At 38.7% G+C, this 19,641-nt stretch overlaps 1 protein-coding gene across 1 annotated transcript; it reads left to right on the top strand.

Annotated features, from left to right (window-relative positions):
• Nucleotides 1-207: 207 nt before the first annotated feature.
• LOC143287685 (uncharacterized) lies at nucleotides 208-12,417 on the top strand. The gene is made up of 3 exons (XM_076595874.1): nucleotides 208-577; nucleotides 3,417-3,669; nucleotides 6,457-12,417. Exons 1-3 carry the CDS (start codon nucleotides 294-296, stop codon nucleotides 7,033-7,035), a joined length of 1,116 nt encoding a protein of 371 aa, XP_076451989.1. The 5' UTR covers nucleotides 208-293; the 3' UTR covers nucleotides 7,036-12,417.
• Nucleotides 12,418-19,641: the final 7,224 nt, after the last annotated feature.

Here is a 19,641-nt window from a genome sequence, read left to right as displayed (position 1 = left end):
TAAAAGAAATTCAAACAAAAAGCAAACAAACGATAGTCATATTACTAGCTTCGAATATGATGGCTTGTGTCTTTTGTTTCAACAGTGCAAAGAATACTAACATTCTATTGTGTGCAAACATCTTGTTCCAACCATCGTTAGCTCCCTTTTGTTGCCGTGGCGTTTGCACCGGAAATCGTCCGCCATCTTGCTTCTGGTCTGTGATCGATTGATGAACTATAGACGGAAAGTAACAAATTACTTGGGTGCAGAAGTCGTTCGTTTCCAAACGAACCGAGCAAAAACCGGGCAAAATGACCTGTGAACTGCCATGTATGTCATACATGGCACTTTACATAATTTCCATGCATATTGTGAACAGTAATTCGCGTTCAAACTCAAACCACTGGAAGTTGAATCTTTCTGCTGGCCGAGTGGAACCTTCGAAAGAGCAAGTGGACACAGAAGACGAAAAAGTTATGTCGATTTTGACTTCCAACAGAGTGGTCAAGAATGGCGAATGGACTGTTGAAAGCGTTGACAAAGTTTCCAACTCAGAATCTGTGCATAAAAATAATACTGAAACGGATCCCGACAGGTACATTTTTGTATTTATCAATTTTATTTTAGTTTTACTTAGTAAGCAGGAAATTTACTGTCATCCTTATCACCTAAGTTGCTTCTAATCTTTTGGGTTCTCATGGCAATTAAAAGCGTCAGAGTCACATTCACCACTCACACCTCTCTCTCTCTCTCCCTCTCCCTCCCCCCCTCTCCCTCTCCCCCTCTCCCTCTCCGTCTCTCTGCGTCACACACACACACGCTCACTCTCTCTCTCTCTTTCTCTCTCTCTCTCTCTCTCTCTCTCTCTCTCTCTCACACACACACACACACACACACACACACATCCATTTGAAATAATGTGTGCAAACAAGAGCATGCATGCACTCACAGAAAATTTTAAGTTTGATCACTGTTCAACTGTTAAAATATTTATTTTATAAATATGAAATAATTGATTATATCCTAAACCCAGCTGACATCATTAGTCATTAAACTATTTTTTGTCAGAAAATTGCTCTGACTGACAACACCAAGTTTGGCTGTATTTTTGTTACAAACAATAAATGATCAGTTTTGCTGGGTTCAGTTTCTTTGGTTTGAGTCACATGGGTGTGTTTGAATACTGCTGATTGCCATCACAGGCACAACTTATGCTGTATACTGTGAAGTGATAGTGAATAAGTGATGGTATATTTGTATCAAAACTGTATTATGTACAACAAAGTCATCAAAATTATCACTTGTCCCATCTGTTACTTTTGCTCTCTTTTTTTTTTTGGCCTTTCTAACATTCAACTCACATGGTCTTGCTTAAGACAATCCTTTATTTGGACCACTGATATATGTTTATAATGTTGTGTGTGTGTGTGTGTGTGTGTGTGTGTGTGTGTGTGTGAGAGAGAGAGAGAGAGAGAGAGAGAGAGAGAGAACACAGTTTTGAAGTGACTGATAATAGTTTTTATGGTATGTTTTGGATGTCAGTCAGTGTCTGTCCAATGATTTTTTTATTTTTTTATAAAGAAATTAATGAAAATGCCTTAGACAGAAAAGAAAAGATTAAATCATTTAAAACATGCAAGATTACAATGTCTTAGTTTAGTTTTAACTTTTATTATTTTAACTTTTTCATTTCTTGACCACCAAAAATACAAGACCAGAAGACTGTTAATTGTATTTTTCATAATTCATATGCTGTACATGTTTCATTTACTCACTTGTTCCAGTGCTTATTTCTATTGAATTTTAACCATGCTAAGTTTTTTTCTTCAAATGTAAACTCGCCACAAAGTGTACACTTGAAATGTCTGTCACTCCATCATCAGTATCACTGCTTCATCATTGTCGAACATGAAAGAAAGGAATTAACTTAATGGTTGGTTGTGTTATGACAACCTTAGCCAAAGAAGAACAGGTCTGGGTGTTTTTTTTTTTTGTTTTTTGTTTTTTATTGGTTGGTGTCGTTTCATTTTTACTTTTTTTATTTTGTAATTGAATGTATGTCCCCATTTTTCCATTTTTCTTCTTTTTTTTAATTTTAATTTTAATTTTTTTTAAGAAAATACCCATGCAAACTCAACTGTCACTATACTTTACATATATACTGAAATTACCAGTTGTGTCATAAGTTGTATTTTCACTGTATTGCTGCAATCTGTCATATGAAACTGTTGTGGTGATGATGTCGTATCAAGCCGTCTGTGCAAGGGGGGGGTTGGGGGGGGGGAATTCAGAAGAAGGTGGAGTCTATAGATGTAGTGATATAATCATAATCAATACAACAATTACCATTCCATTTTACACTAATTACAGGATGAAACCAAATTGAAGTCAAAATACAATGAGAAAACAGGGGTGCACATTGTCATGAACAGAAAACAGTGTGCAGTCATTACAAACGCAGTTCACTCAGAAAATTTATAGGCAGTAGACAAATGTTTAAATAATGATGAAATGAATGCATGTAGTGATGTACAAAGTTTATCAGCACAGAGATGGCAGTGGGAAGGCAGTCAAGGCCTGACATGGTGTATCCACATTTGGTCAACAGACGATGCATTGTAGGTCAGGCATCTGCCAATCCTCATTGTTAGACTGCTGAACTCCTGAAGTGTTATCAGCCCCATTTCCCAGACCTCCCATTCTCATTTTGAACCACATGCTTTGGCCTCTTGCTGTGCAGACATTGCACATTTGGCGCAGTCATATTTTGATTTGAAGTTTGCAGTGGCATGAAATTGATATTCCTGTTTATGCCTCTCTCTTTCTTTCTCTCTCTCTCTCTCTGAGTCTCTCTCTCTCTCTCTCTCTATATATATATATATATATCCCCTTTTCAGTTACAATATTACATCTTGACATAAATGTTTATTTACTATTAATTAGTATTATTAAAAGTTACTATTTAATTAAGTGTCTTTTTCTTTTCTTATGACGGTCTTGTTTATTTTGTTGGCTGGGTTAAAAAAAAAAGAAGTTTTTTTTTTGTTTTTGTTTGTTTTTTTGAAAAAGTAGGGGTTTTGGCAAATCCAGAAGCTACAAAGTTGGCTGTTTTGATTCTACCAGAATGAACAATATTTGCATTTGACCATGACTGGAGGCTGTGCTTTGTTTAATTACTGGTACACTGTGTGCAGGTCTGCTGAGAAAGATTCTAGTTTTCTATCATTTTGATAAACAAATAGGTCAGAATGAACAATATTTGAATTTGACCATGACTGGAGTCTGTGCTTTATGTAATTACTGGTACACTGTGTGCAGGTCTGCTGAGAAAGATTCTGCCATTTTGGTAATCATATAGGTCAGAATGAACAATATTTGAATTTGACCATGACTGGAGTCTGTGCTTTATGTAATTACTGGTATACTATGTGCAGGTCTGCTGAGAAAAAAAGCCCTTCTACCTCAAACACAACGTCGGCTTCTGGTGGGAAAATGAAGAAAGGTTTAACATGTGGGAAAGCAGTTAATTCCACACAGTATGACCATTTACGGGGCATCACCAACAGACAAGACCACCCTCACATCCCAGAGCCAGAAGTGGCCATGATTTTCCGAAAGAAAGGGAGTCGATCTTCAGAGGTGGATCTCAACGAGTTGGAAGAGAAACTTTTACGACTAAAGAAAGAGGTGAGAGTGGAGTTCCTCATTTCTGGTTGTGAGGATAGTTTTTTTTGTTTTTTTTAAATTTCACACTGATGACAGTAATTTTTTTTTTTAATCAGTTGTTTCATCATGTTCATGGTTCATGGTTAATATTAACAGTATCAGTTGAAACGCTTGTAATTTTGGGTATGATTGAGTGAGTGATTTGGTATTTTAATAACCATCTTTGAGGTTTTCAAGTGCACTGATTAACTTACCATACTTCCCTTGTGCTGGGCACTTCACTGATTTGTTGCAGCAAGTAAAGCCTTGAAAAGCTAGATTTTAGCATTTATAAATACATAAATTATTATTCAGCTGTTCTTCAAATACTAAATTTATCTCCCTTTCCCCACACTCCTGTTCATATCCTTTCCAAATTAATTCCAATTCATGTGCTGTTGTGTGCAAATGGTGTTTGACCTAGTTACTGAAGACAATGAGTTTTATCATTTAGATAAGACCTATTGTGGCACTGGTATGTCCTGTTCTGTGCCAGCTGAACACACTTAGAGGCATGAACCAAGGAATGTAAACTTAACAAATTACAAACTCATAGGTGCTTTTTTTTTTACTTTCTTTTTTTCTTTTTTCTTTTTTTGTCTGATCATCTGCAATATTTCAGTGGCTCATGCCATTCATTCTGAGTCCCCCATACACAGCCACACCAGAGTTTGTCTGTCACAGTCCCAGCATCAGCAGTCCACTAGGAACCATTTATGTTGTTGCTAGGAAGCCACACACCATAGGGGACCCTGCACTGCTGCTGAATCACTTCAGTGGTGTCCATTAGTGTTTGTTCACATTTGATGTACTTAGAACACCACCTACTAAGCCCCCTACTGACGACAATAATAGCTTAGCCATGGAGCTAAACTGAGTGAGCATCACACCCAGAGTGGAGACTACTGCTTTGTCTTTCCAGCAACAGTTCCCCATGAATCTGCTGACACTGGAAGACCTTAACAGGACTGACCCCAAGCATGTACATGAAGGGGGATCAAAAAGCCAACATTAGAGCATGAAAGGCCACAGCATTTGGGAAACTTTGTTTTCATTGATGATGGAGGAGGAGGAGGATGTTACTATGGAGGTACATTTTAGGTTTTGGACTACATGACAAGGCTGTACAGTGCTCTTCCTCTCATTATGATATCTAGGCCTGAGGGATACAGACACTTGCAGTTTTGGTCATGAAATTTGAGCAACAGACTCCAAGACGCATCCAGTGGATGATCCTTGACTGTTCAGTGTTTGCTCCCAGTCTTCCTGTTTAAGTCAATAGCACAATCAAACTCTAGGTGGGAACTGAGTGAAAAAAACCACCTCCGCTGGTAATCAAAACAGCGTCCTCCCAGCCATTAGTCTGCAATGCTTACCACTTCGCCACAGCGACTGGTTGTATTTTCTGCTTTAACTGGGTCTTTGCACATCAATCTCAGTTAAATCATTGCTTTAAATTCGTATTTTTAGCATGAGTCTTGAGAGCATTGAATTTTTTTATGTGGCAAACTATTGAAAATGAAGAGTAGTGGAGAGCTGGCCTAGTGGTAATGCATCCGCCTAGGAATGGAAACAGCAGAGTGGATAAAGCGTTAGACTTTCAATTTGAGGGACCGGGGTTCGAATCGAAGTAATGGTGCCTGGTGGGTAAAGGGTGAAGATCTTTCCGATCTCCCAGGTCAACATATGTGCAGACCTGCTAGTGCCTAGACCCCCTTCTTGTGTATATGCAAGCAGAAGATCAAACACATACGTTAAAGATTCTGTAATCCATGTCCGCGTTTGGTGGGTTATGGAAACAAGAACATGTATCAGCATGCACTCCCCCAACCTGCCCTAACCCCCAAAAGCGGAGTATGGCTGCCTACAAGGTGGGATAAAAACGGTCATGCACATAAAAGCCCACTCGTGTACATATGAGTGAACGTGGGAGTTGCAGACCACGAACGCAGAAGAAGAAGGAATGGAAAGAATCTGAGGGCACTGGTTCAAATCCACACTCACAAGAAGTTTCTCCCTCTCCACTACACCTTGAGAGGTGGTCTGGATACTAGTCATTTGGATGAGACAATAAATCGAAGTTTGTGTGCAGTATGCACTTAGCGCATGTAGACGAACCTATGGCAACAAAAGTGTTGTCCTTGGCAAATTCTGTAGAGAATTCCACTTTGTTAGGAAAACAGATACACTTGCATGCAAGTAAAAAATCAAGGGGGTTCAGGAAGGGTGGGGGTGACGGGTGGCGGAGGGGGTTGCTCTCATTGTAGCAGTATGTTCTCTCTGGAAAGAGCAACTGGATTTCACACAGATCTGTTGTGACAAAAGAGCAATGCAATACAATTCAGTGCAATGCAGTACAGTTCAATACAATACAAAATTTATGATGAAGTTTGTTTCGTGTTCATTTGAACACAAGTATTAATTTCTGCACTTAGTTTTTGTACACAGACCAGTGCACACACACACACACACACACACACACACACACACACACACACACACACACACATATGCACTTATTAGAAATAGACTCACTCTCTCTCACACACACACGCACGCACGCACACACGCAACATTTACAGTGAAAAGACATTAAACTGAACAATGAACAAACACACACACACACACACACACACACACACACACACACACACACACACACACACACACACACACTCATTGTACAGACACAAACACACGTTTCACATGTCATTCAGAATGTCCCAATTGTTCATTTTCCCCCTTTTTCTCTTTCTGCCTGTCCTCCAGAAACCCAGGTCGGCGCAGGTTTACAACCAGATTGGCAATTTTTGGCGCATCAAAGGCAACACCCAGCTGTCCATTGAGTGCTTCCGGCGAGCACTGCACATCAACCCTGATCACCCGGACGTCTTGCTGAACCTAGCCCGCGTTCTCTTTAACCTGCAGTACCTGGACGATGCCATTTCCCTCACCCGCCGCTCTTTGCTCATGCAGCCAGCCGGGCAGAACTCGTGGCTGCAGCACTACACGCTGGGTGAGATCCTGAAAGCTTACGGACATTACCAGGAAGCCACACTGCACTTTGGGCACGCCCTGGAGCTGAACCCGGGTTTCCAGCCGGCGGTGGCACACCTACGTGAGATGGAGGGCTCCCCTAGCCCGTCAGTGACTCAATACACGCTGTTCATCATTCTGTTCCTAGTGCTGGGCGTGCTGTTTGGGGTGATCACCTCCATGGAGGCCAGTTTTGAGGACAGTGGGGAGATGGTGAAAACGCAGCGCCACTTTAACCGGGCCATGGCCATGCGCTCCATCAAGCTGGGCATCAACCACAGGCTGATCCGCATGCGGAAACTGAACTGTTAACCTGGCCAGCGCACGCACTGCAGGCAGCGGGCAGTTGTTTTTGTTTGTTTTTTGGGTTTTTTTTTTTTTTTTTTTCCTGATGATTGTTAGACTTTTCATGCATTTGGAGTGTTCAGACCCTATCTTTGTGCTATCGTTCAGGATTTCTTGTTTTTTTTGTGGGTTTTATTTCTTCTAATTTTCAGAATGATTAATATCTTCATAATATCATGTTCCCGCTTAATTGAAAAAAAAGTTAAAGTGACAAACTGTTTTATAGTTTGTACTTGATATACAGATGATATATAAAAGGGAGTTGAGTGTTGTAAAGTTGTAAGACATTCCTGTTTGAAAAAAGGTAGGCTTGAACAGGTTGATTTAATTATTAAACATTTGAAAAATAAAAGCTCAGCAACCAAGGTGCTAAATAATATGAAAAATCTTGATTTGATCTGCTTGGCTATTTTAAAAATAATGAATATAAGCAGGAATGAACAAAATGTTTAATTCACACTACTGATTTTATTGCATTGCAACTAAAAAGAAAAACGTACAACAGACAACAGTATAGATTTATATACTTTATTTTGTGATGTGGTACTACAGAATCATCATATCAGTCACTACATGCAGCTTAAAGTAATCATAACCACCACAATTTCTATGTTTTTGATTACATTAATCATATATCAGGAGAAAGCCATACATTTTGGTGAAGGCCATTCTTTTCATTGTTGGCTGTTGAGTTTTAGATAGGAAAGTTGCATTCATACACCTGTTTTGGTTGTAAAGACATGGTCAGTTGTTGATCCCCCTTCTGTGGAATTAATTTTAGTTACACACATAGTTTACATTTATTGAATTTAGAAATGTGCGGCTTAGCTTTTATGTCTTGATGATAAGTTACAAGGAAGTGTTTGCAATGACCAGAAATGTAATATCAGGTACACCTGTATGATTAATGTGTTAGTGACAGGGAAGTATTAACCTGTTTTTTGCCTTGGGAAGTGAGACTTGCGTCCACAGGACGTGACTCTTGCGTCCAGTTTTCAACAATTCATGGTTGATAGCTAAGGGGAAGCAACCTACTTTGTTTCTCCATGTCTTCTAGAATGTTTGAAGAGTGTTAATATCCCTTGGACTTGGATGGTTTGTAATGTATGACTCGCAGGCAATGGGAAATTCCAAAGTAACTTGCAGACACTATTGGTCTAAATGGTTTTGTCTTGTAATGTTCGATCTTGGCTCATTTTTCAAAGTTTACAGCCTGAAAAGTGGCTTATCAAATACTGAAAGTTATGGATAGTGGAGAAGAAAGCGTGTGTTAGGGGTGAGGGTGGTGATTCAGGTACACATTTTGTGTGTAAGTTACAACCCACATCATGACACAGAGTTAAAGTAACAGTGATAGAAGTTTTGTTCCTGAGACTGTGTGTCTGTTGCATGCCAGAAGTAAAGTAACCGTGAATATGAACCAGTTGCCAGTAAAAGCACTGTCACAGTAGCTGGAAAAGGAAGAGAGTTAGGAGAGGGATGGTAAGTCCAGCTGGCCACCAGAAGGGGTGGAGGGAGGGAAGGGTGGTATCTGTTGGTTGGGTGCCAACACACAGGTGGGTGGCCCAGTTTCCTTTTCATCACATATGGGTGCAATACTGGGCCACAGGCACCCAACAAAAACAAATTTGTCTGGAAGTCCTGGAATTAATTGTGATGCAGAGAATTTTTAACCATTTGATTCCATGAAAATTTTTATTTGACTCAGGTTTAAAACAACAATAAAAACAGTTATACAATGGAATTATGATTTTCACCTTCTTAAACCAGTGTATGAGCAATCATCAAGCAAAATTTCAAGGATACCTCTTTGTATTTGAGGAAGTAGTTAAGTAGTAGTTTAAGGTTTTTTTGACACCAGTGGAAATTAAAAGTTTTTCCTCGGCACACAGGAATAGGAATGACAAAATTGCTAAAACGTTTGGCAGGTTAACAGTGACCAGACATGTGAAATATCAGGTACATATGTACAGTTACTGTATTAGTAACAGGATGGTGTCAACAGTGACCAGATGTATGTAATATTGGGTAAATATGTGTGATTACTACATGTTGTAGTAATATAAGTGATAGGGAAGTGCTAATAGTCACCAGACATAATGAAAATGATAGCAAACACTTATTCAGTGTTTTTTTTGTTTCTTAGATAGTACAAACACTTTACAGATGCAACAAAACAAAAAAACTCCTTTGCTAAAGGTAACAAAATGTTAAAATAAATAAATCAAAACCAACCTCAAACACACATCATGACATAACTCGCTCAACTCACTTGCTCTCACAAACACATACACATGCATGGAAGTACAGATAGAGAGAGCATGGATTGATTGGCAGTTTCGATCTGTGGTGGACAAAGATATCAGTAATGCTTGAATACATGGGTCTTCAGAGATTTGAAAGAAGTTGTGGAAGTAGAGTGTCTTATGTTAGATGTTAAGTGGAAGGCTATTCCATTGTGTAATATCAGGTATGTTTGTCATGCCTGTTTTCTTCCCGGTTTGTTTTTTTTCATAGCTTCTGAAATGTTTGTCAGACTTGCGATAAAAAAAGTTGTTAGCAAAAAACTTTGCAGTGTTCTTAAACAGTAAAAACAGTGTGTGATTTTTTTTTGCTCCATGTCAGTATTCAGTGGCTGTATTTACTCTTTTCCTCTTCTATTTTTTCTACATGAATGCATTTTATGTGTTGAATTGAGATTAAAGACTTACCTCACATCTCAGCTTCTTTTTTCTTTTCTTTTTTTCTTTCTTTTTTCTTTTTTTTTTTTTCGCTGGTTACATGTTAGACCTAACCTGTTGTTGTTCTGTGATTTCCAATTTCAGTTATTTAGTGTCATACACCACACTCACACTGACAGTATTGGTGGTGGGAAGTATTAGAAGTGAAGCAGAATTATAAATTCTCCAGAAGAAATATAAATATCATCACAACAAGAATTGTTTAGACTGACATTCATGACTGTTATCCCTCTTTGCCTTTCATCCATTCTCAACACCACCACAGCGAAATTGTGTGGGATTTCCTTTTCCTGATTTTCCATCTATCTTCACAACAATGAATTTAGCTGTTTTAAGGGTTGCTATAACCTTAACTTTGTTCTTTACCATTCTGAGAACACCACCACTTTGTAATTTCATCAGATTCAAAATAAAAACTTGCCCGTGTCTAAGTGCTTTGCATATTTTTGGAAAACATGTATTGAGGACTTCTCTACAGTACCCTGGTATCTTAACTAGAATGTTCTGTTTTTGATTTCAGTTAAGCTGCCCACAGAATAGTTTGAAGCCTTCTTGGGGTGTGGGGTACTTGCACTTGTGGACTAGAACCAAAGAAACCATTAGCAGCAGTACAGTGATCTCCAGTAATTCTAGGCAGTGTCTGATTGAGGAACAACCGTTGTGTGCTTGTACCTTTAATCTTAATCAGTCATTGTCCTCCACTTTCTCTGCTCTTTATATAAATGCTTCCATTCTATCTGAACTGTTCTGATTTTTTCTACCACAAAGTGTTTCATCTGAGAATAGCAGTCTTTGCCTGTTGACAAGTTTGGTGACATCAGTTTTATTGTTACCTGAGGAGTTGAATGCTTCTGTAAAATGCTGTAGAAACAGAAGGTAATTGTACAGAACTGACCAGAACTACTGCTTGTGTAGCCAGTGTCTTCTTTGTGAAGGTGGCCATGTTTTTGTTTCTTTGAAGCAATAACACTTTTTTAAGGGCATTGCGAGAACTGTTTTGTTCATGGTTGGTTGGTGTGTTTGTGGTATGGGATTGTCAGAATATTGGTCTGGATGGACAGCTGGTTGGTGAGACTGAGCGTTTACTCCACTGGTGTGAGAGATCCATGGTTCATATCTCAGTAGGATTGGGTTGGTTTGAACTGGAAATTTGTTGTGCTGTACCAGTTTAATCTGGAGAATTTTTTTTTACTTTCTCAGGTTGATGCGTGTGCAGTGTTTTGTCTCAAACCTGTTTACACATGACTAATGCCAGCTGGTGAATTATAGAAACATGATTACAGTCACACCTGGAATACACTAATCCCTGCCCTCCATGGAATGCCTGAGGTCTTGCAGTATGAATTGCATCCCTACCGTCTGGAAATTATCCATAACCGCCCCCCTCCCCCACCCTAGCCCCCCAAGCAGATACAACACTGAAAGAATAAATCACAGTAACAACCCCCCACCAAACAACATTTTTGACCTGACATCACAAACAAATCTCACTATCAAAATTACACCCAACGAAACAACTTGACTTTCAGGGCTCAGCCAATAGGTCATTAAACTCAACACACAGCTGGAAATTTTATCTTAGAAAAGTTCTTTGTTCTATTGCTCTCTGTATTTCTGCCTTTTTTGTTCTTCACTATTGTCTGCTTTCTCTGCCTTTCCAGTCCATATACCTATATTTTTGTCAGCAAAACTTTTGTTTGTTTTCTTTTTTCTTAATATAATTATAATTGTTTTTCCAGTCTGTTTATATTGCACAGTCTGTGCTGTTTAGCTCTAGTGAATACCCAGTGATATTGTAAGCTCAGGGATGGGCACTTGCTGTTCATTCTGCAGTGTTATTTGCCTGAATGTCCTTTTCTATGTATTTTTTGTGTAACTTTGAAGGTTTATTTTTAGATTTTTAAAACTTTTTTTGTGTGTGTGGTCAGCAGGACTGTAACTTAATGTGCACCAATACCATATATCAAACCAGTCCCTGAAAACAGAATGTAGCCGCTTAAATCATAGGGAGAAAGAAAAATATAGATAATTACATACATTGTAAAAGCCCCCTCAAAGAAATCAAGGAATGTGGGAGTTTAACAGGCTCTGAAGGCAGTCTGAAAAGGAATGGGACTTGATGTGAATCTGATGGCCTCAGTTTGGTGATGATTTTTTATTTTTATTTATTTATTTTTTTTTTAATACACTGTCAGATTGAAGATGAAAGTGTTTTACACACACTAAGACCAGGGAGGGTGGGAGGGAAGCATTTAAACATTTTGCATGCTGGATGAATGTACAAAATTGGAACTTGGTTCTCCCATGCTTGTGTGAGCCCTGTCCATTTGTTTTTAATCACCGTGAATCTCTCTCTCTTTCTTACTGTATGTCTGCCTGTCTTTCCCCCCCCCCTCTCTCCCTCCCTCTCCTTCTCAAATGGATGGGACTGTATTGAATGATTTTTTTATGCAAAATTTCATTTCTAAGATTTCTGAGAGTGGATTTCTGTTTACATTAGTCCCTGATATTAAGCAAATTGCTTTGGACATTTCTAATTATTGTTGTGAATATGCATGAGATTTTGTACAGTCTAATTAAGTGGTGACGTTTGGTGTTGAAAAAACAAGTGACGTTTGGTGTTGAAAAAACAAACAAAACAAAACAAAAACACCACTAAAAACAAACAAACAAAACAAAATAATGGAGGGGAATGCAGTCATGATGATTCATTTGAATCTTTCCAGGTGATGTAATTGATTGTAATGGTGCTTACTGTGGGCTGTTGACACCATGCTTGTATGTAGATGAGTGCTGTTTTCTTCCTTCTTTTTTCTCTCCTTTTCTCCTACTTTTCCTGACCCATGTATGTAGATGATTGTATGAATTTGCTTTCTTCCTTTTCTTTCTCTCTCTTCTTTTTCTTCTACTTTTTTTGTATATTTTTTCCTGATTCATCCACTGTGTTCATAAGGAAGACCAGCGATATGAAAGCCCAGTCACAGAGTTACATGTGACAAAAGGCTGAGCCAAAATATCACAAAAATTGTACAGACTTCCACAGCAGCTGTCTGGCAGGTTGTTGAACTCGTTCAGTATGTTGGGGTGACTTTGTGAGACTTATCACTCAGCTGGACTGAAAATAGTGTGCATGTTCTCAATCAAGTTTACTGATTTGTTTGTACAGTGTTGTAAGGCCAGTGAAGCCAGTTCAGTGTTTGAACTGTCAGTTTGTACAGTTGTTAGACCCACCTGTCAGGTGATGAAACACAATGCTTCAGGTGATTTTTTTTTTTTTTTTTTTTTTTTTTTTTTGAGATGTGCCATTTGCTTCCGTCATAGAGAGACAATGTGTCTTGGAGAAAGATAGAAAAGGAAAACAGTTATCTTCTGTTTCAGCTGTACGTCTTGGTTACCTGACCAGTTCTGTAGCTGTAAGTGTTCGGGGGTGAACAGTCGAGAGATGGGACTTCATGAGGACTTCTGATGGTGAACTGTTATCTCATATGACATTTGGCTCTAAGCTACAATTTCCATACCCTACTTCCAAGACTGATCAGCAGAAAACTCATGAGAAAACATACACTAACAGTGCTTCCACAGACCGTCTTTTGGAGATGTGCAGAATATTGTTCAAGCTCTGGTCACTGATGACATTTCCCAAAATGACAACATTTTTGTGGTAGGGAAGGGTGGGAGGTGCAGGATGGAATCAATTCCGATTTGTTTTTTATGTGTGTGTTTTTTTTTTTTTTGTTTTGATTTTTTCAAGCTAAATGTTGAGGGAATGGTTCATTATATATTTGAAAAATCATCCAGAGATTTCAGGAAGATTGCAGCTGTTTACATCTGTCCTTTACAAATGATATTCAGTTTGTATAATTGTCTTGTGTACTAGTACAAAACTGAATCATTGTTAAACTGTTGGGCAACACTACAATATTCGGATGTCCAGCATGTTTAGTTGAAAGTGTTTTATTAATTACCCAAGTTGTATACATCTGGCAACATCTGATGCAGTTAACTTTTGGAAAAAGATACAAGTATGTTTTAACTAGAGAAAACAATTCACAGGAACTGTTTCCTATTATATAGCATCAATATATAGAAAAGAAATTAAAGCGCTCTCTCTCTCTCTCTCTCTCTCTCTCTCTCTCCACACACATACACATGCACATGCACACACACTCGCACGCGCGCGTGCGCGCACACATATATTTTTTTTGTAGAAGTGCTGAAGAAAGGCACTGTTGTGGACACCATCAAGACAACAACAAAAAACATTTTTGACCCAATCTCTTGAAGCACCTTATCAGCATGTTGTAGAGGATTCACATATTTTGTATTAAGAAAATGTTGTATCATGTCATTTGGGACATTTTATGACACTGGTCTCTATTATTGCTGCTTGGTTTTTAGTGATTCCTGTCCCAGATCTGGAATTATTGCTGTGATATCTGTAAAAAGAAAAGAAAAGGATGATATCAGAAAAAGATATACATTTTTATTGATCAAACTTCCAGTACTTAAAGACTCTTGAATAAGTGTTTCTTTACATCCCCACTACCCCCTCTCTGGCTCTCGCTCGCTCTCTCCTTTCGCATGCCCCTGTCTACATCTCTCTCAAATTCCCTCCCTTTCTTGCCTGTCTCTGGCTTTGTGCACTGCCCTCTTTCTCTCCCATATGTAAATTAAGAAATGATGTGATGAGAATGACATGCCAAAGAATCAAGTTGGTCTACCTGAAGTAAATTATTATATTTCTGCCTGAGGTTAAGGTAATGAGTAAATGAGTTGAGGTGGGTTTTTTTTGGGGGGGTTGGGGTTTTTTTTTTTTTTTTTTTTGGTTGGGGTTTTTTTTGGCACAAAGTGCAAGATCTTTCTGTTAAGAAATAACAAACAGCCTGTGGTCATTAAATTGTCTGTTTCGGCTACAAACAGCCTGACATCTACTTGTTCATTTCAAGGATGCTTTCAGACCAAATTGACTCAGAATTTATGTATTGTTTCATGTTCGTCTAGAAAACAAAGAAACTGAATTGATATTTGGAAAGGGAGTGATTTTGCTTTTGCAAAAAATTCCTTTTGTACCTTCACGTCCATCAGAACCCAACAAAACTGAATACCGCATCATCATGTTTTTCACAGATCATGCAAAATCTTGCGCACACATGACATTTTTTTTAATGTGGAACAGACAGTATGCTCCAGATGCCGTCAATTTTTAATTTGTAAATGAGTGATGTGGAATCTACATCTTTCAGTCTGCAGTAGAATACAAGCATACCGTAGATGATGACAGACATGCTGGTTTGTTCCAGGTGGTGATGAGTAAAATGGAATAAAACTTTCTTTCTTGCACACCAGACTGCCACTGTTGACCATAGTGGTGCAGGATTTGGGGAGTATTTTGACTGTTAAAAGGGGACATGAAGTGAAATAGCATCATGCAAAATCCTGGCAAATTAATAAATAATTACAGAACTCACCATTAAAATAAACATATTTACAGCCAACTTCTAGAATTGCTCAGCGTAGAACTAATGTGGGAAATAATGGTTGTTCTGTGAATCAAACTGCAGGCCCATCACCTTCATCGTTTTTGAAAGCTGTGACAGCCAAATCATTGCAACATGCACTTTCCTCTGGCAAGACAGTTGCAAATGCACAGTTTCCAAATAGGAAATTATCTATGAAAATGTCATTTCAGCAGTTTGTTTTAACTCTTCTTCTGTAAACTCAGGTTCATAATAATGTAGAACTAAACCAAAGCCCATTCCAACACAGGCTTTGCACAGTTGTTTTTTTTCTTATGGAAAGTCCTTTCACAGTATTTTTTTTATACAAATAATATTAAGATATAATTAGCTTGATCTGCTACACTTATCAGCCAAAAGTGAAAATGAGTTTCCGAACTTGCGACGTCACAACTTCTTTCAAAATGGCGCCTCCATGACTACTCAAAGCATTACATTTAAATAAAGTTTTATCCATCTGTTGAACGGGAAGAAGAAGAAATACAGTTTTTTTTCCTCAAGATACACATTTATTTGCTTGAAAAAGTATTGGATGAACCATAACTACCTAAAGTCTATTTCTACAAGCCATAAAACGAAACCGCTTTGTGTACTTTGATGACATTTCTGAAGAGTATTAATCAGATGAATTTTTTTCTGTATGTCTTCACATACAGCACATTGTCTGACGGAAATGACATAGCACCACCTTCAGCCAGCTTAGACTCCAGCTTTCAAATTGAGATGCACTGTGTTGACTGTGTGTGTTTCAATTCCTCATATACTGCCTGGATGGAATGTCTGTTAATGAACATAAATTTTTATGAAATCCATCATTGCAGTGGAATACTTAAAGGATAGTTATACATGCAACAAATTGAACCAGAATACAACCAAACAACAAAACAAAAGCAGGAAATCTTTGTGTATAATACTAGAGGGTTTTCATAAAACTAAAGCTGTGTTGCCCATAGAAAAAGAAAAAAAAAATGAAGGGGGTAGGATTGTGAGATTAACACTGATATGACATCTAAATTCTGTCAAGTTGTGCTGAAGTCCACCTATCAACAACTGACAATGAGGATACTTTTTTCAGATGATTGTAATTCATGTGAAAAAGAAAACAAAACAAAAACAAGAAGTTTGATGTTAAGAAATACAGAACAATTTGTCAGGGTTATTATGCGTTAACAAACAAAACAAAAACAAAGACCAGAACAATTTGTCATGGTTATTATACATTAAAAAAAAAAAATCTGTATCTAAAGAAGTGAGTTCACAAAATGAAAGTTGGACCTTTGAAATCACATGTTGTACAGGTCTGGTCTATCATCTGGTGGTATTTATGTAGGCTGCATTATAATTTATTTTACAAGTATTCCATATAAATCACTCTTACTTGAAGTACTGGACACTTTTTTTTTTGTTTTGTTTGCATATACCATGAGTCTGGCCAAAAAACAAACAAAAACAAAAAAAATCCCTGAGTTCCTTCATGTAGTCATTTTTGTTTTGCTTGTTTTCCTTCTACTTGCATGCTAGCTGGTCTGATCATTGGTGTATACATTGCCCTTCCCTGTTGTGTAGAACAATAGATTTTGCCACTGGTATACCATTCAAGGGTGGTAAACACTGACCATGTTTACCTTGGAATTGAATAGCATATATATGTCACTTTGTATGTGTATCACATTCAGTGATTGATATAATAAATTTGCATTCAACTGCCCATGTTGGATAAATGAGGATTTATGTCTGGTGTTCATGAAATTATGTTTGCTATGCTTTAATTCCACCCTCACTGCTCTTCCTGTGGGTATCTGTTTGTCAGACACTGTCTCTCTCTTCTCTTTTTCTCTCTCCTCTTTCATTTCTCTCTCTCTGTCTGCCTCTCTCACTCGCTCTGTCTCTTCCCCCTCCCCACTCTCTCTCTCTGTCTCCCTCTCTCTGCCTCTGTAACGAGGGCATGTGCGTGATGGTAGCAAGCTAACAGTTCCTGCGAAGATCTCAGCTGATGGTTTGCTTTTTTTGCTGCCAAATATGTCCAGACAGTGACAGTAATTGTTGTGCAAGTGCATCTTACAGCAGGTGACTTGAAGCATCAGTTAAATGACTGACCTATGTCTTTGGAAAGCCAGGACTGGTTATTTTCACTTGTCATTGTCAGCAGTGCGAACAGTGACACTAAGTGCAAAGGTGATCTGGACACAGAGTAACATGTTTGTGTACCACTGAAAAAACAAAAAGCAAAAAAAACACAAAAAAATCACATAACAAAGAATCATCTCTATTTCTTTAATTGTGTATGTATTTTGGGTCTGTCTGTGGTGTGTATAACCTTTATTTTCTTATTGTCCAATGTTAAAAATGAATAATTATTGTATTATATACTAATATGATACAAAATAATGACAGAATAATTATGAAATTGCAGCCCAACAGTTCACTAAAGATCGCTGCTGAGAAGTGACATGGAGAACTGCAAGCACGCACACATCTAAAGACACGCCTTGAACTTGAGACAGTACAGTCAAACTTTATTTGTGAATAAACAGGAAAAGAGAATAGAGGACCAAAAGAAAGGATGCTTTTCCCACTCCCAGCCCCTCCTAAACCCAATGTTCCTACTAATCAATAAGCTAATTATCCTTCTTCATTACAATGGATCACAAGTAGAAAACAGGGAATCAGTATCAGGAGCTTAATGAGGCATCACTGTGTTCAGACAAATCCATATACTCTGCACCACATCTGCTAAGCAAATGCCTGACCAGCAGCGTAACCTAACATGCTTAGTCAGGCCTTGAGGGAAAAAGAAAAGATAAAGATGAATAAAAGAAAAATAGAAATAAATAAATAAATAAATGAATAATTTTTAGAAAAATTGATGAAATGAAAACAGGAAATAAAATAAAAAGAATAATGATTATAAACAAATAAGCAAAAAAATGTAAAACATATAGACACACATACACACACACACACATGCATAACAGATATGCAACAAACATGCCGTTTCACAGATGTGAAAGCACAAACAAAAGTGGACAGGCCCAAATACACATAAACGTACACGAGCCCCGACACACACACACACACACACACACACACACACCATTTCCCAAATTATCCCACACTCTGAGTCCCCCCGCCCCCCCTGCCGCCGCACACGCGTTCCTAGGGTACACAGCGCAGCTTCCACGGCACACACACACACACACACACACACACACAGAGTCACTGACTCACTCAAACACACACACATACGCCCATACCACCCCCACCCCCCCTTTCGCAAATACACACATGTATGTGTTCGCACGCGCACAGAGCTCTCATGACACATGTGTACACTTATACACTCGTGCTCGCGCGCGCGCGCGCGCGCACACACACACACACACAGAGTCAAAGAATACAGGTACAAGGCCATCACATCATCGATCGCCTCAAAAAAAAAAGAAAGGTAGAGAAAGGGATCGAGCGGCCGTCGTGTGTGAGTGTGTGTGTGTGCGTGTGTTTGTGTGTGCGCGCGCGCGTACGCGAGTGTATAAGTGTACACATGTGTCATAAGAGCTCTTTGCACATGCGAGCACATACATGTGTATATTTTCTTACGTGTGTGGGTGTGGATGAGGGTGTGGGGATTGCGCGCGCGCACACACACACACACACACACACACTCACACACACACACACACACACACACTGACAGGCTGCCGCAAGAGGGTAGGAAAAAAGAGAATCAGTGAACGGGAGGGCCATCTCCAGTTCATATATGGGAGACTATCGAAATAAATTTTTCTCTGCTATTACCACTGTCTGAGTTTCTTCCCTTCGACCATTTCTTTCTCTCTCTCTCTCTCTCTCTCTCTCTCTCTCTCTCTCTGTGTGTGTGTGTGTGTGTGTGTGTGTGTGTGTGTGTGTGTGTGTGTGTGTGTGTGTGTGTGTGTGTTATTTTCTACGTTACTCTATTTCTGTCTATATGTCTGTCTGTCTGTCTCTTTTTTTTTCCTGTTACTCTCTCTCTCCACTTCTCTCGCCACCCATCCCCCGCCCCCATCATTCTCGCCTTTCCATTTGCTTGTCTTCTTGCACACTGAGCACAGTTCATCATGATAAAAACATCTTTTTGGCCGTATTTGTCGGGTGCCTGCATGGCTCAGTTGGGTGATCGCCGTTCTCACAATCAGAAGGCTGTGAGTTCGAGTCTCCGGGCACGCCCAAAATGTGAAGAGTAGGAATTTAGAATATAATAAGAAAAAAAAAGTATATATATATATATATCAAAGTATATAAATAAAATAAGTAAATAAATAAAAGTCATGAAATATGAG

The sequence above is a fragment of the Babylonia areolata genome, chromosome 11 (genome assembly GCF_041734735.1).
Source record: "Babylonia areolata isolate BAREFJ2019XMU chromosome 11, ASM4173473v1, whole genome shotgun sequence".
Taxonomy (NCBI): Eukaryota; Metazoa; Mollusca; class Gastropoda; order Neogastropoda; family Buccinidae; genus Babylonia; species Babylonia areolata.
The sequence above is the reverse complement of the archived record's forward strand: the minus strand, read 5'-3'. Positions and strand labels throughout refer to the sequence as shown.